This window comes from Columba livia, chromosome 2 (assembly GCF_036013475.1).
Source record: "Columba livia isolate bColLiv1 breed racing homer chromosome 2, bColLiv1.pat.W.v2, whole genome shotgun sequence".
Taxonomy (NCBI): domain Eukaryota; kingdom Metazoa; phylum Chordata; class Aves; order Columbiformes; family Columbidae; genus Columba; species Columba livia.
The window spans coordinates 50,531,181-50,556,102 of record NC_088603.1 but is presented as its reverse complement, the minus strand read 5'-3'; the positions used below and the strand labels follow the sequence as shown (position 1 = coordinate 50,556,102).

Below are 24,922 nucleotides of genomic sequence, written 5' to 3'. Positions count from 1 at the left end.
ATTTAAAAAAAACCCCACACAAAGACTCAGTCCTGAACTGTGTTTCTGGGGTACATGTCTGCTGTAGTAAAAATAAAATAAAAATAAAAAAAATCACAGCAAAGAGGAAAGACTGTCTTGGCGCTAGAAGAGTGCCTGGAACTCAGGAGACTGAGGTTCACTCCCGACTCTGTTCGGATTCGGTCATCTTAGGTGGTTCTGCCAAAATTGTGTGATTTCCTTGTAACTGCATAAATGAAGGATCACCGCAATCATTCCCTACCTCCCTGGGACTGCTGCATGCTTGCACTCTCCAAAAAACTGAACCGCAGTAATGGTGTGGGCCATTTTGGCTGCATAGGTAACAGATACATTCCAGGTCAGAGCTCAGGCCACAGTGGTAGACTCTCGCCCTGCAGGGACAGGTATCAACAGCACTTCCCTGCTCTTCCTTCACTGATTGTAGCTCCCACACCAGTGCTGGCTTATACACAAGGAATAACATTCGCCTGCAAGGGCAGCACTGACCCTGTGTCCACGAATTGGTGCTTATACCGAGGAAATGGTGACAGGCCAGACAAACGGCCTCGGGTGACCAGCTGCTCCATGTCAAGGTACATAACAGATCGCTTTTCAGCTGTCCTAGCAAATGCACACACAAACATATTTATATCCACGCAAGCAAGAAGTGATGTGCCTCTGCTTACCCCTGCAAATGGAAAACAAGCACCTCTCTTTCAAACACTGACAAGCTCCTGGGGATAACCTTTCACAAATAAACAACCTGCTCTGCTCTGAGAGGGATTTTATAAAGAACAGAGATTATAATGGGCTTAAGCACGATTAAACACTGATCTGGCTCAATCTACTCAAAAGCAGACAAAAGATAAATAAAAACCAGCAGATGCATTTCATACTGGAAATTCTGGAACCTCAATTGACGTCATACTTTTTATGTTCAGATAATATCTGGAGGAAACAGTACACTGGATCAAGAAAACAAAAGCAAATTTCTAGTTAAAATTCTCCGTGTGCTGTGTAGAAATGAGAAGGCTACAGCAGGGAATGCACAGGGCAGCTCAGCATTTTCCAAACCTGTTTTTGACTGTAGCTGAATTTGCACTATTCGAGTGATGCCACCAGAAAAAAACAAGCATCCCATTTTGTCCTGATCTCCTGGGTCTTGCCCTGTAGAAGTAGGCAACACTACTCACTGTGTTTGCCCTCAGACAAAACCCGCTTCTGATTGATGACAGGCAGGTTAATTTTCTTTTACTAAAATAATGCCACCTCCTCGGTGTCACCCCAGTTACAGTTCATTTGTTCCTCAGGCACAGTAAAAAAACTCTGCATGATGGGAAGAGGTTGCATCTAGCAAACATCTCCCAAACACAGACTTCTGGCCTTTCCTATGGGTGAGGAAACCCAGGAAACAGATTCCACATGATAGGAGACAACTCCAGCCATTAGTACTGCTGAGGGAGGTGGCAAAAGTAAAAAAAAAAAAAAAGAAATGAACACAGATTGTAGGGATCGCTTGCTTACAGTGCTAAGCTTTCCATCTTATTCAACACTTTATTCAAGGAAAATGAAATAACTCTTCATGTAGGGGGCAGGGAATCTATCTGGAGGAGAAGGCTGATCAGTTTTCTCATTCTGTCATCCCAACTCTTCATGTCGACACCAGGAGAAATACCCAATGGATGACCATGCAACATTTGGCCAGCAGACAGAAAAGATTCCTTCCTGTACTAAGCTAGAAGCTACGTGGCTGCCTATCCTGGTGCCCAGTGAATGTATTCTGTGCTTCACAGCTACAGGACCTCTATTTCCAAACACCAGGTGAAAGACTTTCAACCCCTTTTTGATTCACAACCTCCAAAACTTCTCCAGTGAAGGTGAAAATCCCCACGCAGCCAATGTGAGCCTACTGATCATTACTGTGTTCTTCTCACTTTCTTTTCACTGACCTCGTAGCTCACAGCGCATAAATTTGCCATCACTGGAACAGACAGACCTTGATAGTGAAACCTACATTAATTATCCTGATTTTCAAGCTGCAAATTATCAACTTCAAGAACAACATCCATGAACAAAATCACAATTGTCACTTCAACTCCTACTGTGCTTCAGCCCACCCAGCGTATCTCTCATGCCAGTGCAAACAGATCACTTCCAACTTCAAGCAGAACAAGCATCACTTTGCAGAAGAACCCCACATTTTCACAAACTGCTGATCAGAGTTAAGCGATTCACATTTCCCAGGTGAGATGACAAACTGATCTGTCTTTGGAGTCAAGTGGACAGTCCTTTCTCCTCTTGAGTAACAGCAGCTGCACTTGATTATTAATACATAAAGAGGAAACTAATGGGTTACTGTTGCTTGTTCCCAAAGCAGGCTTACCTTATAAAAAGCTGTCAGGGAGTTACTTAATATAACATTGTTATACAAATTATTTATTATAATTTCCCTCAGCAACCGACCTCTGAAGGAGAAATGAGCTCAAGAGCCCGTGTTAATACCTGAAAGGCTCAGGTGGAACATTTAACAGAATATAAAAAATATTTTTATTTTTCTTACAATATGGATGACTCTTCCTGCACATCCTACTGGCATCAAGCACCAATGACAACAATTGTTTTGGCATACTTGCTGCCTATGGAAAAGGACTTCAGGTTTAATGCTAAAACAATAACCAATGTGAAATGTCACTGGCTAGGCAGTTCAATCTGCTAATTACTTAAACAAATTTATTTTTAAACTATAAAAACAGCATGTTCCTCGGGATAATGATTCTTTCCCCTTCCCCAAATGAATACAATTAACACTTGCCAAGTAGAGATCTTCAATTAAGGACTTCCCAAAATTAGACCAAGTAAACTACTCAAAAACACACTGGGGCAGGAGAGTCCCTGGGGTCTCTCCCAGAGCTGTGCTTCCGGAAGAGGAAGAGATGCTTCATACAAGACATGGCGCCAACAAACCTGCGTGCCTGAGATGCTTCTTTCTAAAGCATGAGTGGCCTTGAATCCTCATGGGGACAAGGCTGTCACCATCTCAAGCCCTCACTTGGCATCTCGTGTCTGTCACTGCCCCTGGCAAATGGCAGCAGCTCTTCTGAAGCAAAGGCACACCAGCAACACGAGCCCGCGGCAGCCAGGGCAAGCTCAGAGAGGAGGGAGAGAGGAATAAACAGATCGATGGAAAGGTTCAAGGTAAGCCAAAATCCGTGTAAGCACGTGCTTAGCATTAAGCTGCCAGTGAGACTGCTCACGTGGAGTTCCTGTGGGAACGTGTTGGATAGGCTACGGCCAAAACAAACACAAACAAGCCAGTCTCTGATCCAGGATTTTCTTCAGGTAAAGACTCTTGTTCTTCTTACGTGACCTGGCCCTATTTCACCAAGATAAACTACTGTTTTCCCATTTCTCTCAATGACAGCAAGTGGGGTGCTGCAGTTCAGGTCGTCAAGCAGCACCCCTCTTTTGCAGTGCTTATAGGTGCCCCCAGCACCCCAGAGAAGCAAACCAGCTGATGAGCTGCATCCAAGGGTTAGACAAGCTTGCCCCAAGCCAGGACGAGCTGCAATTAAACCCAGTCAGTCATTCCTTCTGTCTCAGCAACCCGAGACATAAATGCAGTGAAGTGTAGTAGATCTTTGGTTTAAATTTGCCAAAACGCTAGGGTTTAGGAAATTAAACACAAAGCTTCTCATGGTGTGACCAATTTATTTTCAATGGTCAATGCATGAAAAACATTTAAAGATAATAAAGTATCTGAGATAGCTGAAAGGCATTAAACCTCTTTGCTGTAAGCAATCAGTAAAGAACTGATGTGCAGCTTTTGAAGCATAGCACTGCTCTGCTACGCAAGGGCAAAGCTTTCCACGACACACCTGTGGTGGGTTGCCATCTTCTTAAGACCCCAATAGTTCAACAAGGGTTCCCAGCCTGTCAGCAAGCTGCGGGAGGCTCTGACAGCTTGCTGCTTCACGTGCCTCGCCTCTTAGGTCACCATGCCGTTTCAAAAAGGTGTCAGTAAATGGTGTTTTGCAGATAATTTTATGATACTGTGTCAAGGGCCTGGTTCTCAAGAGACTCACTACCAGCGCACATGACTTCAGTGTGATTTGATTTAACAGAGCTAGTCTGCAGCACAAAGATTTGTGTGTCCCCATAAGTGTTCTCAGGGGACACTGCTGTTCACCAGCATGCTTCTACTCACTCCGGGTTTCCATGCAAGTATCAAAAATACCTAACAACACTTTCAAAGTTGAGCACTGAATTTTAGAAATAATACGGTTATGAAAGTTAAAAATCATCTATGACAGACTAGAAAGTGTCCTACATGAAAAACACATTAAGGTAATCATGTCCATAGCTATCTTGAAGAAAACTTCCTTTGGAAAACCAGAAAAATCAATCTTGTGATGAATATTAAAACATTATAATTTAATAATATTCTGTATTCCTGAAATATAATTGAGATAAACAGTGATTGATGGGAACAGAACTCAGCATGTGTTCTCAAAACTTGACACTGCAAGCAGGCAGGATAAGGGATTTTGTTCTAGTCTACTTTTTTCCCCCTCCTGTATTTAAAAAATAAAGGCAGCAAATTTCTTTGAACTTACATAATTCCACCTTGTTATTTTCCAGAGGGCTAAACAGGCCGTTTAAATTCCTAAAGCTTGGCATCGTATGAAAGCAGATATCAAATATTCAGAGAGCTCAATTTGGAAAGATCATTTTTCTGAAGCTGAGCCTTTCTGAAGAGCTTCCTGCACAGCTCCAGACAATGCCTCAAACAGCCATTCCCACCAGGCTGAGGTCACTCGCCCTTGCCAAGCCATGTTTTAGGAGGCCTTGGGCCAAAGGGAGGTGCAAGTCTGACAGAAACGTGAGAAGGGTACAGGGTGTGAGTTGCCAGATAAGCCAACTGCTGCAAACAACAATTTGTGAATATTAACCTATTTTGCACAACAAGTGGTTGAGAACCGTGTCGTCTTCGCATGCAGAAGAACTACAGTACCACCTTTCTAGTCCTCTGTTGCCACCTTTTAACAAAATCCACCTCTTTGGGTCAAAGTCAGAGTTCCCTAAAGCCAATGGAGAGATGCCCGTCTTGAATTAACTGTGTTGTACACAGGATCTCTGTGAAATGCATTTCCAGCCAGTGGCAAAGCACAAAGCTGAAGCTGGTGCTGCTGAATTTCATTTTACCCAGTATTTCTAGAGTACAGATGCAGCTTTAACACAGCACTGCAGGACCTTTTCCTTTGCACAGACAGGGTGTGCTCAAAGCAGAAGAAGGTCTCCTCCTTCCATCCCCAGCCTTGCCGGGTTACTCCCAGACAGAGAGAGGCTGCTTGGGTCAGCTCAATGACTGCCATAAGGTGGCAGTTTTCTCAGCAGGGCTCTGAATCCAATTGTTTTCTTTGCATCCTACCCAGTCTCCCATATTTCCGTGCTGCCTCCCAGCTGGCTCCTTGGCCCTCTGTAGCTGAAGGAGCTGGTGTGGAACACCAAGAGAACCCACCAGTCCCAGCATGGGCACTGGGAGTCCAGCCCTAGCCTCCAGGCTGGCAAAATCATAAAACAATAAATATGATGTTTGGTTCTTCATGCAGAAGGAAATGATCCATAGGGCACTGCTATGTTTGCAGTACCCTTGGCTGAGGAGAAACACCAGGTGTTGTTATTTACAAATTCTCGAGCCTTTTGTGGCTACTGGTTTTGCAGCTCCACAGATGGGACCTCAGGCAGCCGAGGTGCCAGCACCTTGGCTAAACTGATGGGGTCTTGCACGCTGGACCAGGGGTGTGCACCCCCTGAGCAAGACCACATTGCCATCAGCTCCACACAGCTGCTCCTCTCTGCCGCCCACAACACCGAGCATGGGCTGTTTGCAAACCCCACCACCTGTGGGACAGACATGGACAGCACATCCCTCAGCTCCCTGGAAAGCCAGGCTTAAAGGCAGGCCTATGCCTGCACAAGGCAGACAGAACTGCTCAGACTAACATGCACCATACAATCGGCTGGTGTTAGGGCTGATGTTGAGTAGCTCGCTGCTTTGATCCTCTCATCACTAAATTAAACTGCATTTCTTCCAAGGCACTTCCTGCCATTCTTCTGAGCTGGATGTTCAAAAGTGGCCCCTCAGACACTCTTTCTGCTTCATTCATCATTGTTCGTTCGAATCATCTACTTATCCTAGCTATCAGCAAGGAACTAGTTTCAGGAAAGCTGAAGTCTGGAGACATTCAAAACCCGCCTGGACACATTCCTGTGTAGCCTCATCTAGGTGTTCCTGCTCCGGCAGGGGATTGGACTAGATGATCTTTGGAGGTCCCCTCCAATCCCTAGCATTCTATGATTCTATGATTGCTTACCCCAAACCCTCCGTGAAAATCAGAAAACACCAAACGCATGCGCTCAGCTTGGACAAAACATCGCCCCTCTGACTTCATGTACTGTGTAGCTAGAAAGATTTCCTGGTTTATGCTGCATGATTGTCCATAAAGTTTGGAAGCTCTGCTAACACAGAGGGCTTTAAAAGCTTAAGTGCATTAGAATAGTAGTATTTGACATATTTTTAAATACCTTTTCCAGTGCTTCTCTATCAACCAGCTCCTGCACAGCCAAAAGCTTGATACTGTAACAAAAAACAGAGAAAAAAGAGAATCAATCACTCCATTGCAAGCATTCCAGAAACACATGTAGGAGCAGAACTGAAACTCTCTTTTTATATTTTCATCTCACAAAAAATAAAAGTCTACAGATGTGTGGATAGAAAAAGTGCTCAGGATATAATAAACTAAAGCAAGAGAGAAGCAGTGTTACTCTATTTTCTTCAATTTAGCTGTCCCAAACAGATTTTCTGGTTTAAGACTTATAAGCACATCTAAACTCACCTCACAGAGAAACTGCATTAATCGTTACATTTTTAATACCCTAAATTAACAATGAAGGATCTTCTGAATGACAAACACAGAGAATGACCCTAAACATGTCTGTCATTTTTAGTCAGCTTTGTTCTTCAAAATCAACAGGTTTCCATAAGTCCCACAATAGTCACTCCCAGAGATTTACAATATTATATATGAGGTACAATGACAACCCAGCTCAAGAAATTTGAGGAAGACAGAAATGAAACATGTGTGACTCTTGGAAAGTAGGATGAAGAGACACTAACAAATAATCCTTATTCTCCTTCAACTTCTGTTATTTGCACGTCCTCATGTAGCACAAAAGCTCAATCCTTTCCATGCTAAGGAATGTCAGAAAAAGATCTTGTGGCATCCTCACAGGACAGGTAGGAACCTGAAAAGTATTGTCAGAGCATTGCCAGCATGATGTTAGACCGTATGGAATATCCCTTTGGCCAGTTTGGGTCAGCTGTCCTGGCTGTGCCCCCTCCCAGCTTCTTGTGCACCTGCCACAGAGTGAGAAGCCGAAAAGTCTTTGAATACTCAGTAACAACTAAACCATCAACGTGTTATCAACGTTATTCTCATTCTAAATTGAAAACACAGCACTATACCAGCTACTAGGAAGAAAATCAGCTCTATCCCAGTTGAAACCAGGGCAGCTCTCTATGGCTTCGGTGCCTAACCACAGCTATTATTTAAATTCACCATGTGATCAATGAAAGGAGAGAGGGACCTCACTTCCACAAGGCCATTCAACCTGCCTATGCTGGCATCATCCCCTATGTCCTCCCACAAGGGCAGAAGCTGCTGTCATGCTACGCTGCTCCAAGTCAGGCTTGCAGAAAGCTGGCAGGCTTTTTAGCCATGGAGCAGACCAGTAGTACAACTCCAATTGCCCACCTTCCTTACCCTGTCTTAAAACCAGTTGTTTAATATATTGCCCTTGGACTCCAGAGGATAAATTCCTTTGCCCAGAGATACAAAAACACTTGTGTGGAAGTAGAAGAATAAAACTATGCATATAAATATTGTTTAAATGACTCTCATGAGTCTAGAAAGACACAGCAAAGAGCCAGTATAGTTAAAAGCTTGTATTTAAGACTAGGCAAATAGTCATCATAGAAGTCTGCCAAAGGATATTTGCCATGTACTACAAGAAGTTTTATTAGCCTTTCAAAGCCTCAGAGCTATGTTGCATAATTCTTCATTGTCCACCGACATCTGATGCATTAATTATGTACATCCATCCTGTAACAGCAGCAGCTGGCAAAACATAGCTTTACTCCTGTCCTTCTACTGTGTTACAATGGTTTCCACTAAAAGTACTCACAGCCTAATGCCTAAACACAAATGTGCTTTCACTTTAATGTACTTCTAGTTTTCAGATGTCTTCAAAGCATCATAAAATGTCTATATCCAATGAACTGTAAAATAGCCCCAGACCATACATTTCTAGTCTATAGAGGGTACTCTTAACTAAGAGAGCATGGAGATGGTTCAGAAAACAACAGGATAATCAGGGATTAAAAAAAAAAGGTATTCCATTAAAGTCCAACCACTACAGTAACAGGGCACGCATGGTTTTCTGTTACTATCTGATAAACACACTAGGCTGCATACAAGCATACAGCTCCACTGGAAGGAACACAGGGAAAGCACAAAGTCAATATAGAGGTATTTTTAAAACATCATTTTGATTACAATTGTGCCAGAAAGCAAAATAAAAACAGGAGGGGAACTGAGTGAAGAAGGCACCTCTATTTAAAAACACTGCAGTGTTGTGTACAATGCTGGAGCCTGGCCTGATACATCTTGGAGAATGAAGTCTTTGAAATAACGTAGGCAGTAGCAGTGCAGCCACAAGCAAGGTCTGTCTCTGAATTCAGGGCTCGCCTCCTAGTTTTGGATGACCCACCTCTGATGCAGTACACTTTGGAGAAATGCAGGATGAGCAAGAGGCAGGTACTCTAACATGCATGAGGAGGCATCCAGGATGCTCACAGCCAGCTGGGGTTTTGCAAAGGTTGCTTCATAGCGTGTACACAATAAAATTTAACACTTTGCTATTCCCTTCTGAAAGCTCTACAACAATGTGGGTTTAGTTATGCAAATTACTTTTGTCGCTTTCCTTTTGAAGCCAGAGACTTTTCAATGACTTAATCATCAAACGGTAGCATCAAGTCTCCTGATGCTTCTACCAATTGTCAGATTTATCTCCAGAATGTTAACTGTGGATTATCTGACAATAGCTGCAGAAGAAAGATGTAGAGTGTCCCAAATGCAAGTACTGTTTCCATTAGAAATCATAATCTTACTGTACAAACCCATCCTTCTTCCCCTTTACACTAGTGAAGCCCCACTAGAACTCCTTCAACTGGTATGCTTTTATTCAAAACAAAGTATACCAGGTTACACAGAAGCAAGTAATAAAACAGGGAGCAGGAATCTTTTTGCTTTATCTCATCCAGGCTCTTCTCGGTGACAGCCAATAAGACAAGAGGCAATGGGTATAAACTGTAACACAGGAGGTTCCATTTAAATTTGAGAAGAAACGTCTTCACCGTGAGCACGATAGAGCACTGGAAAAGGCTGCCCAGGCGGGTTGTGGAGTCTCCTCCTCTGGAGCAATTCAAAGCCTGCCTGGACACCTTCCTGTGTAGCAGGGGGATTGGACTGGATGATCTTTTGAGGTCCCTTCCAATCCCTGACATTCTGTGATTTTGTGATATTTACAGGAAAGCTGTACTCTTGTTCAGAGGTGAAGAACCCATACAGAACGTTTACTTCCTGCAGAGATACCGCATATGCAGGGCCAGAAGCAAATCTGCATTCAATGTTGTTAAATGATTTGCAACAACGTTGGTTCCACTCTCGGTGAGAAAAATACTTCCCTCTACTGTTACAAATTCACAGAGATCAATGTTTGCTCAGTACTGCAATTTTTTCTCCTCAGGTGACACCAGGTATTTTTTTGGAGTCAGAAGGAATCAACAAATGTAAATATCAGCCTTCACGCAACCATCTGCAAGTCACTTCTTTCCTTGGAGCACTACCACACATGGTGTCTCTGCCCACTGGATTACAGCCCACTACCTCGAAAATTGCTCTTGATAGCCAGTTATTTACTGCTATTTCTTCCAGCAATTCCAAGCAATGCTTATATGTGCTACTTTATGCAATATCAGCTTGGAAATGCAGCTTCTTTCAACGTTGCTTTGAAAAAAGAAAATCAGGCTGTTTATTTAGGCACTACATCAGCAATCCTACAAACACTGAAAGCAGCTCCTAACTATTACATGTATGCTGTTTGTAGCTTATGGGTTTGCCAAGATTTCCAAATAGAAAGGAATATAGCTACTCAGTGACTAAGAGAAAGATGGGGGCGGGGGGAAAGAGGGCCTGTGGGGAGGAACTCTTAATAACATAGAAATGCGAAGAGTTACCAAAAGTCAATGCTGAAGCCCCAGGTCTTGCTGTCTACAATACAACACTTACAGACTCTTTATATACTATACATTTTCAACCTCACCTGCGGTACGTGAACACTAACTCATTAATATGCTGCAGAAAATTGTATTTCCTGAGGAAACCTTTTGGTTACTGAAGCACCTGCTCTAATTCACCAGCTTTAAAGCATACTGTTAAGAAACCTGTAATGCAAGTAACTATATAGACTTGAAGGAAATGGCCCTGTTTGTAGCTGAAACCCTATTAAAAATACTCACTGACAGCTATTGAAATTAATATCCTGGCACACCAGGCACACTCAAAATACTTGAAAACATGCAGTGATCAGGATGAAGGACTCTCCTCCAGCAGTAAAAATATGCAAACATGATGTGCTGTCAAGGAAACACAACTCTCTCTTCTTTTGGCCGTAGGTGACGCACGATGTTCTCCTCTAAGGGAATTCCTTTTGATTTTCAGAAAATGAGTCAGGGTGCTGAATGAATGTCTAGAGCTACAGCACATCTCTGCTCGTCAGAGTAGTGGTGCAATCCTTTCCTTGAAGTCTTCTTACTTGAAAACAGATAGTATCATGTTCCTCTCTCTAATCCCACCTACCCAGGAATAATTTAAGCCTTATTAGCAACATTTTGTGGTACAACAAACTTGTTGATAGGTCCCTTGCTAGCTGTTGTGTTCCTATTCAACATGAGCCATCACTGTGTTTTATTTGCACTGCGTGTCACTTCCCAGCTTGAGTTCTCATTGCCCACAAAAATCCCATCTGCTCTTGCAATAGGAGGTGTCAGGGCCTTCCTAAGAAGGACTGCAGGGTCATCTGCCTGCACACCAGAGAACCTACAGTTCTGCACCAAGGTAGATGGGATAGACAGAATCCACTATTCAAAGCAGCTCCAAGATCCATCCATGCAGAATGCACCTGAGCACTTCACCTGAGGAAGAGAAGCTGATTCACCCAAACCAGCTTGAAGGGTGCTCTAGGATAGGACTAGAGAAGATTTAGGACTACAGCCAGTTTCTAGATCATCCTTGCACAGCACTGGACTTGCAGCCAATATGGACAGAAGCCACTTGGCTGCCACTAGCAAGGGAGAAAGTCTCCAGAACAGAGCCCTGCATCAATGAGTGAGTGCAGTGACCTGCATCTGCTGAGCTGAGCCTGGAATGGAGCTGAGGTTCTCATACAGTGCAGAACCCAGTAATCTGGAGAAAAAAATGGAAAGAAGAAGAAAACATGAAGCGTTAAGTCTGGTGATCAGAGAGACAGCAAAGTGTTTAAGCAAACGACTGGCCTCTCGATGGTGTCCTGCAGAGGGGGACAGGTGCTGCAATGCAGGGCGGCTCAGAAGACAGAGTAACAAGACCCCGACTGGAGGCTGTCACTCCTGGTTCCCCACACCATGTTAGCCAAGTCTTCAGGCATGCCAGCACAGCTGGATTTACTACTGCTTTGTTTTTTTCTTTCCCAGCATCCAGCCTCCCTCCTCAGCTTGGAAGAGCAGAGCTCCCCAGCCAGCACCGCCTTTGCTTTGTAAACTTATACATCTTTGCTTGGGGCCTGAGTTTTTTCCAAAACCTCATGCTTTCTATTAGTCAGTGCGTAAGTCTGACTAAAGTTAACAACATGAAGAAATGCCGTTTGACTTCTTTTCATTTTCTGGCTCCCTTTTCAGCATACAGCTGTACTGAATCATGCTTCAGATAGACTCACAGACATTATTATAAATAGCCTGTGCAAAAACTACTCAACTCCAAAGCGTTATTTTGAGCATTATTAAATTGTTCCCTTCTCTAACCCTTCTGGTCCTTAAACTTTTTGCCTTTGTTCTTGAGATAAGTTGCCCATGGTTAAGTTTTACGGGTGACTTACATATCCAAGAGTAGACAACGCATGCACGTAAGTGCTTGACAACAGATTCATGCTGGGGTTAGTTAACAAAAAGAACAGGACAAGACCCCTTGGGCCATTAAATTCGTATGCTAAAACTGTATTTGTGTATCTACACAAACAAATCTTACTCATAAATCAGTTGTGCTCTAAGAGATTGGCAAGAAACTTACGAGTTCGAAGAAAAAAAGGCAACAAAAAAGAAATGCAGCTGAGCTGTGCTAATAGCCCCTGCTACCTGGGAGGGAGTACTCCCCATCAGCTGCTTGCTCTGCCCATATCTGACCTCAGTTTCCAGTTCTCCTGCCGAAAGGGCACACACTGTTCCATCACCATTCATGTCGCAGCCCCTAATTTTCCTTCGGCGTTTGCCAGATGAGACGGTGAGTAACAATAAGGATGGGGAAGTGGACATCATGAGTACGTGTTCACTGTGAGGGCTGTGGTGTGCCCCCGCTGCAGCCAGCTGTCTGAGGTTAAGGGCTTTCATTAACTGTTTTCTAATTGTTTTAAGCACAGGCAGAAACTTAGGCACCAAACATGCTGCTTTGGGAGAGTGGGGAAAGACCAGCCAAAATATGACAAACATAGAAGAATATGTATCTTGCTGCTTAAGCAAATGATGGTGGGGGGTACTTAGGATGGGGGTTTTGTGTTTTTTTGTCTTGGTTTGGTTGTTTCAAATCTAGAGCTGCCACTAATGTGTTTGGAGTTGTCCCTTGCTGCTAATGCCTAATGAGACCTGAGGCTTAGATTCTTGACTCTGCCCACTCAGTAATGATTGCCATTCTTTCGCCTGCCTTTGTGCAAGGTAATCTCCCACCCACAGCACTGCAGACCAGGCTTCACAGGCTGAGAAGACTGAGGAGCAGGTCCCTGAGAGCCATCAAGCTCCATTCCTAAGGGGGCTACAAAGCAACCTGCACTGCTCCCTCCTTGCGACTGCCCACACCAACTGGGGCAAACGGTCACCTAAATGGGATACCTCTACAATGAAGAAGGAACCTTTCGTACGTTCATCAATGCAGGCACTGTGAAAAGCAGTCTCATTTTTGCCAGCATATCCCATTTACAAAGCTGTCTTTTCCCCCCCAGGACCCTGTTCATTCAAACACCGGTGAAAACAAAAGCAGACGGAAGAAAGAAAGAAAAAAAAGAAAAGCACACTTAACGACTTTCAGCCTCATAAACTTCCTCCATCTTCCCCTACAAAGTCTGACAAGGAAATAAAATTGGTTTCTCCTTTTCTACTAAAAGCATCTGCGTCTTCTCAATCACTCCTTAAATGGAAGGAAAAATCGCATCCGCCGCCACGTCTTAACGGCTGCTGGAAGCCACCAGAGAGCTTATGAAGTAAGCTGACAGGCTTGGATGGGAATACCAGGCCATATTGCTTTGGGACTAGCTGCCAGCTAATGACACAATAAAATCATTTGGAAGATTCTCAGGAAAAAATATATCTATGGTAAGTAGAAATTAGGATAAAACTAGGGAGATCCATTTCCCTATAAAAATATATTTATATTTACTTTTTATATATCTCTGTATTATAGTAAGTATTTATATAAATACATTATATATACTTATATATTAAAAGCTAGTCTAAGTTTTATATATAATTTTATAAGCTTATAGATATATATACACACAAATCTATTTAGGGATAATACTTTGCAGTTTCCCAGTTCAGATGAAAGCAGCTGTTCTTCCATGTCTAGCCATCATTGATTTTCCTGCAGAATGCTTTGAAATCAAGAAAGCACATCAGGGCTCTGCAGCTGGGAAGGGAACCAGGAGTAAATGGAAGGAGCAAAGAAGTTGAAATCCATCAAGCAAATTGGTGGTGTAGCACAGGCTGCACAAACACTGTTCCCCCGACATTTCCATTCGCGGATCCTATTACATGATGTGAGTGAGTGGAGTATTCATCATGGGGAGAGAGCAAACTGTAATGGAACTAAAAGGGGGAAAAACATGAATTATGGATGGTTACTACTGAGAGCTGAAGGGGGAAACATCAGCATTACCCAAGCTAACAGGCGGGAGGCAACTAATAGAGTTCACTCCTTTCTTTTTCCATTTCAGCAGTCCGCTGGGTCCAAGGATGCTCTCTGAGTCCTCTGTCACACACAGTTCTCTCCTCACTGTTATCTTTCCTACATCTGCAGCAAAGCCATCATTTTACCGGACCTATGAACTTTGCATCGAGGGGCTGATTTATGTTCAACTGATGCTGTGGTTTCAGCACAGCTATGTCACTGCAGGAACAGAACCATGATTCATAAATCCTGGACTCTGTGTATTCCCAATGCATGAGTGCAAAAGGGGAGGTTGCAAGAACAGCAGACTTCTTCCTAGCACTCTGAGAGCAAGACACACTCACCAAATGACCCAAACCACAACCACTAGCAGAAAGCATGAATGCCCACATATAATGAGACCTGGAAGCCTTTTTGACCTCTTCCCTGGTAACACCCATTCCAAGCTCTTTCCAAAGGGATGAAAGCCGTGCTGCTGTGCATATGGACATCTCCTGTGTCAGTAAGGAGAGCAGGTCATGCACAGTGAAGACAAGAGCTGCTCAAAACTCTCAGACTCTGTGACTTTAAAGCAAGATCATTCTTTTCTTGTCCCTCTACTCAGAAAAGGTGTCTCCTTTGTTGTGAGGCACTGATGCTCAACTGGACACTTCTGCAAATTCTGGACATTCCTATCACAGAGAGGATTAAGAGGATAAGGAAAGCATCCTATTTACCTTCTCCTCCACATAGAGGGTCACATCTCAGGCCTAATTTTTTCGGGGAAGGAGACTGGTCATCATCTACTCCTTTCCACTTGCATAAAGTCTCCCTTTCTGAAGATTCCCTCAAACTTTTAAACCAGATGAAGTGCAGAAGGGGCATCCTTTTCAGTGCATGCAGCATGCATGTGCACATAAATACCCTCATTCATTATTATGTTCATTGAGATTTGCTATCCCATCTCAATTTGGGGTACAGAGTACTAAAGACACGAGCCCAGAGCTAACTGCACTTACTAGAAATGCTTTGTTTGCTAAGTTATAGGCCATCCTATGGCCTTTTCTTTTGCTGTCCTCTTATTCTTCTTTCCTATCTGTCTCCAACTCTCTCTTTGCAAACTGGTGCAATGCCAAAAGAGTGGCAGCTGTTAGAAAACTAAGCATCATGAAAGACTTCCAAGTTCCTCAGAAGAAATGCCAGTTATTAAGGGCTGAGATATATCACACTTGATTGAACAGAACCAAAGCTGAGTCCTGAGAGGCAAAGGTTAATTAGACAAACGGCTCAAAAGGATCAATCTCTTCTAACTCATTATTTGTTGATTTTTTTCTTTTTTTATTTTAAAAGAGAGTTTAAAATAGACTAGGCAGCTGAAAATAACCCCCAAATTCCCAAACGCATGACATGAAACCACGGAAGGCCTGAGACTGCCAGTAACATAACGATTACAAAGTAGTAGCCTAATGAATAAAGCAGCAGCAAATCAAATACTTATATTAAATTATACTGAATGCAGCAATGTTGTCTGCATAAGTCTACTGAGGGGGAGCAGGCACAGGCAGTGACAATGCAGCTTAACTCCCAACATAATTCAAAACTCGGGGTGACAATCCAGGAGGCTTCTCTGTCACCACTTTCACCTGCTCCTTCACCGAACACTCCTGAGCCAAAGACTTCACTACATGATGATTCAGGCAGCAGAAAAGAATACTATTCCAAAGAAGCAGGGGGTAAAGGGGGGGGCTGTTGAAATAATCTGATGACAGTTGTATTTACTCACAAAAAAAACCCATGAGTTGTTTAAACTCACTTCTGACAGACAAAAAAGCAAAACCAGTTGCCTGTATTAAAAAAAAAAAAGGAGGGAGCTGCCTTTTAGTTTAATTTATATCATTATAAAAGGTATTTCCCTTCTTCCATATTGTACTTCTTACTATATTTAGCACAGAGTAATAACATCTTCCTTCAAACTGGTTCACCTTATGTCCAGTGCTTTTGAAATGGTGGAAAATGCTCTGTATAACATCCACAATCTTAGGGTTTTGTGGGTTTATTTTTGTTTGGGTTTTTGTTGTTGTTGTTTTGGGGTATTTTTCTTTATTTATTTACTTTTCAAAGGACACCCGTTTCCATATAACTGCAGCAAGAGAGAGGCTCAAAGAGTGTTGTGTTTGCAGCAACATTGATTTCTTCTGAGTCATTAAAACTGGACGTGGTCAAGCTATTTAACTTGCCCTGAATTATTCAAATCTGTCCAGCAAAAGGGAGTAGACCAAGACTGAAAACTAAAATTTAGAAGCTCATAAAAATCAAAGGTGACTTACAGCTTCCAAATATAGGCATTATGCTATGGTGTAAAGGTCTCTGGCATTTGGCTCTTTTTCTGGATTTTCTGAATCATTCTCTGCTGGGGTAGAGCTTCTCAGTCCCAGAAACGGCACTTTCTCCAACTCAATCCTGCCCTACTGCAGCAATGGAAAAACTGAGTAGTCCTCAATTAAGCGGGCATGTTTGGGAAAGGGCACACCACCACACTATCATTCTGCCATGAAGAACAAAGCTACCAATAAAATTGTGAGGGTTTGAGATGCAAAGTGATGAACAGGGACTCTACTTGAAGAATTTACTTTTGTGTCCCTGCAAAATAGACTTGAACTTGGAAAGCAATAAAATGCTATTTAAAACAGTTTCTTCATCAAGTATGTGAACCATACGCTATCAAGCTCTTACACAAAAACTCTTCAAGTCTCCCTGTTCATTCTCAGAAATTTAATGCAAGTTTACCTTGTCATACATGCACATCCTCCTCTCAGAAAAATGTGTTTGCCCAGTTAAAAACCTTAGAAAGAAATACAGTGGAAGCCAGATCATTTTGATAAACACAAGCCCTAGAACAAAGCTATAATTTGGTGGCAGGAGGACCCCAATCAGCTGGTGGCATCTGAACACCGGTAAAATTCAGCCTGATATTACACAAAGAGTATTGAAGCTTCCTGGATACAGAACTTCAAAGTCTTTTACGGTATGCTTTTAAAGAGACTGACCCTCAAAAGTTGGCTACTAATTTGAAGAAGCTGGCAGAGCGCCACAGCAATTGTGCGTTTCATTGGAGCATCTTCTGCTAAAGACTTCATGCCAAAGTGGAATTGTTTAAATGGTGGAAGAGGTCAAACATCAGAGATTAAAATAGGAAAGTGTATACAAGAGGCGCTCGGAGAGATGCTATAAACTTGCTGAGGAGAGGCAGTGCAATAAGGGGAAAGGAAGACGGAAGAAATCAAGAGCAGTACTTCGGTCAAATGTACTTTCTCTATGGCTTTCCCACAAGTGGCTTATGTTGTCTTACAAATTCAAAGACATTTTGACAGAAAGGATAAAGTGAAGTGCATCATTACAACAGGTAGACAATAAAGTAGAAACTGTATTAGCAGAAAGCCTGTATGTTTTAAGGACTTCCCACCACCACATGGCTAAAAGCCAGCTCAACCGTGTTTCTAGAGTGGAGCTCAGGAAGCTAGTGACAAGACCTTGATGCTGCAGTGCCCTTGCAAGGGCAAGGGGCAGGTGTCTAAGGACAAAGAAGAGACTTTGCCAAGGTGACTGAGGCCTTGTCACCATGAGAGGTAAGAAAAAGGTGAGTTTGACCAGGTAACACTCTTGCATTACTACTCCAGCAAAAGTCTCCAGCACAGGCCTAGCCTAACGCTATCAAGTTTGCATGTCAGAGCTGAGCGTGTCACTCAGCACAGCCATCTACTGCACCACAAACAAGAATGGTGGCAGGATCCACCACCAACAACCGGGTCATTCTCTTTACAGCATGTATACCATATGGTGAAGGAAAGGCCACAGCAGATGACGCTTCCTCAAAACTGTCAGTTGGCTAGCCCACTGGAAGGTTACAGAAAACAGAACAATTTGGTACCTAAGCTTTGAAGGAATATGAATATCCCACCATCCTCATAAAACTGAGGTCTAGTACACACTCTAAAATGTGAAGTAACGAAATGGAAAACTGTGAAAAGAAGTGGGCCAGAGGGAGCAGAGAAAGAAAGCCTGAGTTTCACATATCAGTGAAGATGGTAGTTCTTCATCTTGCATGAACCTGAGCCTTTAACTGTCAGAAATGCCACTGAAGACAACTGAGTAAGGATACTCACAAGTGGATTTGATGTCAAGCCATAAAGCATCAGCCTAAACAAAGTTATACACTCTTAGGCCACTAGACATGCAAAGAATACCCTAGTCAGAAAATAACAATCAGCCAATACTGAGGTTGCGTTTCCAAGAGCCCACAGAAAGTACAAATCAGATAAGAAAACTGCCTGTCACATAAGTTTAAGAAGTTAAAAGCCTCCTTTCCAAGAGCTAATTACAACAGTAACCTAATGGCTTCATCTACATCACATGATACTGCATTAGAATAGCAAATTTAGCTTATGGGGCACATTTGGAGTGCCATTTATATAACTTTAACCCAAATAGCAAACCAGTCAGTCTTTCTAGCGGCCCAGTTGTCTTTTTTACTCTAATAATTACTTTGAAGTGTGATAGGGACTACATGAAGCTTAAACCTCCAGTTAGCCAAAAACCACAACCTCATATACCCTTGCTCTGAGTATCAGAATAACATGGAAAGGTTTTGATTTAAACCTCCAGGGGATGCATCACATAGCTGCAACTCTAATCTGGGAGAGAATGTAATCCTTCCTCAATTCTCAAAGTCAGAAAAACCGGCTGAGTCGGCACTCTCCATGCCAACTCCGGCCCTCAAACCAGCCTCTGCTCTGTTTGCTGGCAGGGTTTTCCAGCAGAGCTATACTAAGCAGAAGGGACAGACGACTCAGAAAGAAAAGTATGCAGCAGACATTGCAGAACAGACTACAGCCTGCTACCATTCACTTTTCCTGCTGCATCCCAGAAAATTCCTAGAGACTGTGTGTGGTAAAGAGAAGAATCCTCCATCAACCAGATCCTGGGTGATTGTCTCCAGGAGCACAACAGAACCACAAACACAGAAACATCAGTCAAAAGAGACTGTCTGACGCAACACCCCCCTTAACATGGGACTATGGTGAGATCAGATGTGGCTTAACCCAGCTGAGTCTTGAAAACCCCCAACATACTAAGACTCGATGGCTTCGAGAAAACTTCTTCCAGTGCTGCATCAACCTCTGAGCGAGGAAGCTGCTTCTCGCATCTATTCTGAAGATCCCAAAGCAGCCAATTGCCCACTTGCACTAAAGCTAAGGGTTATTTTACCCGCAGTGCTGGAACTCTTGTTGAACTTCATAAGGCTTCTGTTGACCCAGACATGTTTCTCCAGGATCTTCTGGACTGCAGGGCTACCATCTGCCACAGCAGCCACTTTCCCAGATTATGTACTGTTACAGTGCCTAACAGCTTATTGCCCATCATAAAGGATAATTACCCTGTGTAGCAAATACATGCTACCACAACAGTCTTTGTTGACATAGGAATAAGTATATTTGACTAGATAGATGGGTCAAGTAATGTTTTCTTTTTCCTGCCCCACCAACAGCTTGTGCCAGGTTCTTCAGAGGACAGAGGGAGACACATAGTAAAGAAGCCAAACAACTTCCCTGCTTTTCCCCCAACTCTCATCTCACTTAATGGGATGTCCCCACTGTCCATATAATTGTCTCATGTAGTGGTTTCCAAGCTTTCTGAGCTGTAAGCTGCTGTCAAGTTTGAAGCTGCTCTTCATGGAAGGTTACACACAGTTGTGAAACTTTTGACCAAAAGACACTACAGAAGCAACGTCTTGCCCACCATGAAACCACAGTCATGTCAGTCACACCTCAGGAATGGGAGAGGCAGGGCACGACTAATCCTTTATTTGAGCTTCTGCTGAGCTCCTAACCAGCGTGGCATTTTCTGGCATGGGTTTACTAATGTGCCATGTTAACAGCTCCCTTGAAGGAGGCATAGCAGAAGGTTTTCCCGTTGTTCTAACATGTACTTAGAAAATAGCAGAGTTATTTTACATTCACTTATCACAGTAGCCTTTTTGTCTAGTATCTCATGACTTTGAGATCAGAAGAAACATTATCAGGAACATCATCAAAATGACCTATTTATTCTACAGAAGGAGAAATCTGAAGTTTATATCACAGAAGCTATCACTTAAAGTTTTAAATTGTGGAATAACAAGTTTCAAATCAAGTGTCATGTGGGTACATACACAGAATTTTATGTCGCTGGCAATAATGGGTGCTGTTACAAAGGTGGATTAACTACCTTTCAGTTAATGACTGCAAAAAAAAGCCTGTTTACAATGGGACACATAGTAGTGCTTCCCTGCAGCTGAGTCCTGTACACAGGAGCAAGTCATGTCTTTGCCCACTTATTTATGACAAATACAACCACTGCAACAGCACTACCCAGGCACCCTGCTCCCAGCGCCAGCACCACAACCATGCCAGCCACATCCACCCTCTTTGGACGGCTGCGTGACAGAGTTTCCATCTCCCTGGACAGGCAGCAGAGTCAACCAGACACCAGAGGTGATGACCTGGTGCACTTTTCCCCATGCCACGTCCCCATCACACAGCAGCTCTTCTGCCTGTGTATTTTAAAGTTGGGGTCTGCATATGCTATTCTCTATGGACCTCCACATGCTTTTAAAAGGTGGCAAGTGGTGTTGCCCCAACACATGAAGCCAGGGCACAGTTTGCCTTTCTCTTGCAATTTCAGATAAAAAGGTTTGAGCAGTCACCACTCCTGTTCAGCAAACCACATTCAGCAGCTGTTTAAGTGAAGCCAATTTACTTGGCAGACAAGAAGCTGCCAGATTAACCTGGATCAGTGCAGGGTGTTGAGAAAGAGTAAGAAGCAGCTAGTGGGAGGTTCTCCGAAATGTGCGCTGCTTAAGCAGTGACAAGAATACACCTGAAGCTGCAGAGAAGTGACAACACTTGTCCAACATCACATCAGGGAGTGATGGGACAGAGCCATGGTGGCTACAGTCCCAGGCCATAGCTTTGTTCTCTTAGACCACTTCACTTAGACATTGTACAGTGCATGAAAGCATATGCATGTGTTAATTACATAGTGACTTCTACTTCAGATTTAAGGAAAGCATTAATGCATTATTCATTACTTCAACATTTACTCTTTGTGATTTAGATAATTGCTCTGATTTTTAAAGCAGTGCTCCCCACCACTTTTTTTTTTTATGTGGCCAAATAGTTTCTAGCTATAATTTTGATTGCAATTTGCAAACACTGGTTTGTAGAGGATTAATTATGGTGGTGGAGGTCAGAAAGAACCTGGTGTCTGACCTGTGCCACCTTACTAACACAGGACAGCAACGGGAAGCACCATGGTTGTCTTCTCAGCAAGACCCAGTCAAGCAGCAGAAGTTTTAGGCTGCCTCTTTCTGAAAGCATGACAAATAAATCCCCAAACACTGAAGAGCTACAGCTTATTCTTAAAAGGCTATATGCTATTAAAAAAAAAAAAAAAAAAAAGAAAAAGAAACAATTAAAACTTGAAACCCAAAGCAGAGCACCTAAGGAATTACACAGGCTGGGAAGACAGAAAGGGACACTAATTCAATCAGACAGCTTTCATTAAACACAGATGCTTGCAAACTGCCACAACTGTCACAGTATACAGCGTGCACACAGGTACATAACCAGTTACTATAGAAAGTTATAGAAATTACCATGAGATAAATTGCAGAGTGCTGTGTCTATGGAGGAATTTTCTTTAGCCAGCCTGCTAGTATCCACTAAGCCCTAAAGCAAGGTTCAAGGTGTAAAGCAAAGAGGACTTATCGTCTCTGTTTCACCAGATGTATAACAGGGGCCAACAAACATTATTGTGCTGTGTCAGCTCTGTCACCAAAGGTTTTCCTTTAGACAGGACACAGGTGGAAAAAAAAAGCAAAATCCCAAATTCTTCTAATTTTAAAAGGCTGTGAGCTTGTTGGGGATTAAAAAAAAAAAAAAGATAAAAAATCTTTAGGGCCTTTCAAAGAGCCATGAAAAGGAGATTTTGTTAAACACATAATTCTCACCTTCTTATTCGTGCTACACAGCGTGAGCACGGCAAATGTCTAAGGCGCTTTGCCTGCGAGTGGATGCAGACTGCCACGCGCTGCGGGCAGCGTGAACTCCCCGAACTGAAGTAACCCTGCGCAGGCAGAGATCCAGCCAGACATCTTAGGGGTTACTAGGATTCACATTCGGAGAGGAGAAATGCTGACTCTCTAATAAAAACTAAAAATTGACAAAGGCAGATGTCTCCACGTGCTGAAATTCAGTCGGATATTATGTGGTTGGGATTGCATTGCCACAGGATTTAGTAAGAGGAAGTTCTCTTATCTCTCTTGGTTAGGCAAAAAAGAAAAAAAGTCTTTTTTGCTTTGTAGAGGAAAGAGGAAAACAGCACCCACGACACAGTCACAGCCTCTGTGCTCGTGTAAGTGGGGAGAGGGGGAGGGAAGTTCCTGACTATGCAAGTCCTAGCAGTGTAAGAAAGGTTAATAGAGTTTATTCGATTTCTAATAGGGGATAACTCCAGCATTTCTTCCCAGTCCATGTGCATCAAAAGGTGATTGTTTGTTTTCTTGTTTATTCCTCCATGACTAAACTCAGGGCCTCTTCCTCCAAGCCCTATCTCCTTTCTAAGCCAAGGATCAATTTCCCTCACCATTCGCTTTGGCCAAGCAGAGTGGTTTTATTGCTCTTGATGGCACTGATTTTGGTTTGCAATCCAGGTGGCCAGGATATCTATGGAGAAAGAAAGCCTCCACACCTTCTCCTGATGAAGGGAAGTCCACAGAGCAGCATCTCAGAAGGTGCTTGTCCTCCCGACCAGGCTAGTTGCTCTCCCAGCATGGTGCTAACCAGGTATCTGAAGCTTTGCCCTACAACAGAGCTGCCTACGACCCCTTGGACGCTCACCAATCTTGCAGTAGTTTAAACAATCAAATACTATTCAAATTATAATTTTACTACGGCATATACATACAAAACGATGAAGAAAATCATCCCCCCCATGCCTCAAACCTCAATACTCAGGAAGACACCAGATATGTCACAGATGATGAAAAGAAAGCAGGTACAGCAGCATTCACCAGCACTTCAATGAAGAAAAAAGCTGAGTGCAAGATTTTAATTTGGTATCTCATTCTCAACAAGGTCACCGTGAAACAGCACCATCCTCAAGGGAATCAGCTGAAGGCAAGAAAAACTAACTCCTAACAGAGTGGAGAAGCATGATGTGTCTCTGGGTGACACCAGAGAGCAAAGCCAACCTGTTATCAAGTCTCCAGAGTGCTCAGGGAGGCAAGGAAGCTAAGCTCCCTGGCCACATGTGAACTTGGGCAATCCCACCTGAGATAGTGACGCGCATGGGAATGAGCACATAGTGACATGGGAGGATGAGGAAAGAGGCATGCTTGGGGAGGGAAGGCTACAAACAAGAAAAGGTGGCAGTCACCCCTTCCTCTTTTAGGGGAGCACGACGTGACAACATACATAATGCCTTATGACACAACCACACAGAAAAATGCGAAGGACAGCTTTCACAGAAAAGCAGAGTATAAGAAATAAGCAAAAGGAGAATTTCCTTTTCCTTTCCAGAGAAAAGCACAAATGGTTCAGGCAAAACCTGTACTGTTAGGATTGAAGCACAATTTATAGTCAGGATAGACAGAAAAAGAGGTTGAGCAACCACTGGAGCAGATCCTCAGCAGATGCTCCCCCTTTCACTGCAAAGAGAGGGTCCTGAGCTGGGTCGTCTCTTCCCATAGCCCCAAAGAGCAGAGTGACAATGACTATGAAACCTCCCGCCAACACGAAGTATGGCAGATGACATGGAAGAAACGGGCACACACAGGCCGTTTAGCAGCAAGTTGCGTACCTTCTGCCTACATAAAGAAACCCAAGTTATTTAATAGCAGTTGCTACTTTATGAAAGAAAAAGGTAACCCAGCTTTTTCCCCAGCCTTGTAAGAAGCCATTATCCATGTGCATACACAGTAACTGCAGTGGAATTTCTGCTCAGTCATATAACACCCAAATAAATGTGTGTTGCCCTGACACATAGCAAGAAAGACAGAGCTGGAGAGACAACCTCTTCTGATGAGCAAGAAGGGCTGACACATGCCTGCATAGATGTGAAGACAGCGTGCAAAGGGAGTTGGGTAACACCACAAGATCAGCCAACACTTTGTTGGGATCAAACTCCCTCCCCGGCAGGAAAACACTGCTATCACCAGTTAGTCAACATTGCCACAAACCACCTCACCACCAGCTCCACACTGAAGAAATCTCTCATGTGGCAGGCAGACCACCTGATTTCCTAAGCCAGCAGAGCCAGGGTATTGGGCTTTTGCTTTCCTCTCTCCCCCACCCCCACAACACAATAATGCTCCAAAATGCTCTTTCAAGAAGGGGAACACCCATTTTGTCTACAGGATGTGAGATGCGAAAGGGATGTGGGTTAGCTGGAGGGGGTGCAGCAACATATGCCTCCGACTGCTGTGCCCTTCAAGTTGTACCAGGATGTGCTCCGTCAACGTGGGACCTGGCTGTGAGCATCCAACCCACCTTTCATTTTAGCTTTCCTTTCTCAGGGCAGAACACAGCCTTTTCCAC

The 24,922-nt window shown here is 43.3% G+C and overlaps 1 protein-coding gene across 1 annotated transcript in view; it reads right to left on the bottom strand.

Annotated features, from left to right (window-relative positions):
• The window catches only part of EEPD1 (endonuclease/exonuclease/phosphatase family domain containing 1), a 64,513-nt gene that overhangs the window by 23,069 nt on the left and 16,522 nt on the right, over positions 1-24,922 (bottom strand). Inside the window, exon 2 of the mRNA XM_021284265.2 lies at positions 6,586-6,637. Coding sequence (XP_021139940.2) covers positions 6,586-6,637 — 52 coding nt within the window. The remainder of the gene's footprint in view (positions 1-6,585; positions 6,638-24,922) is intronic.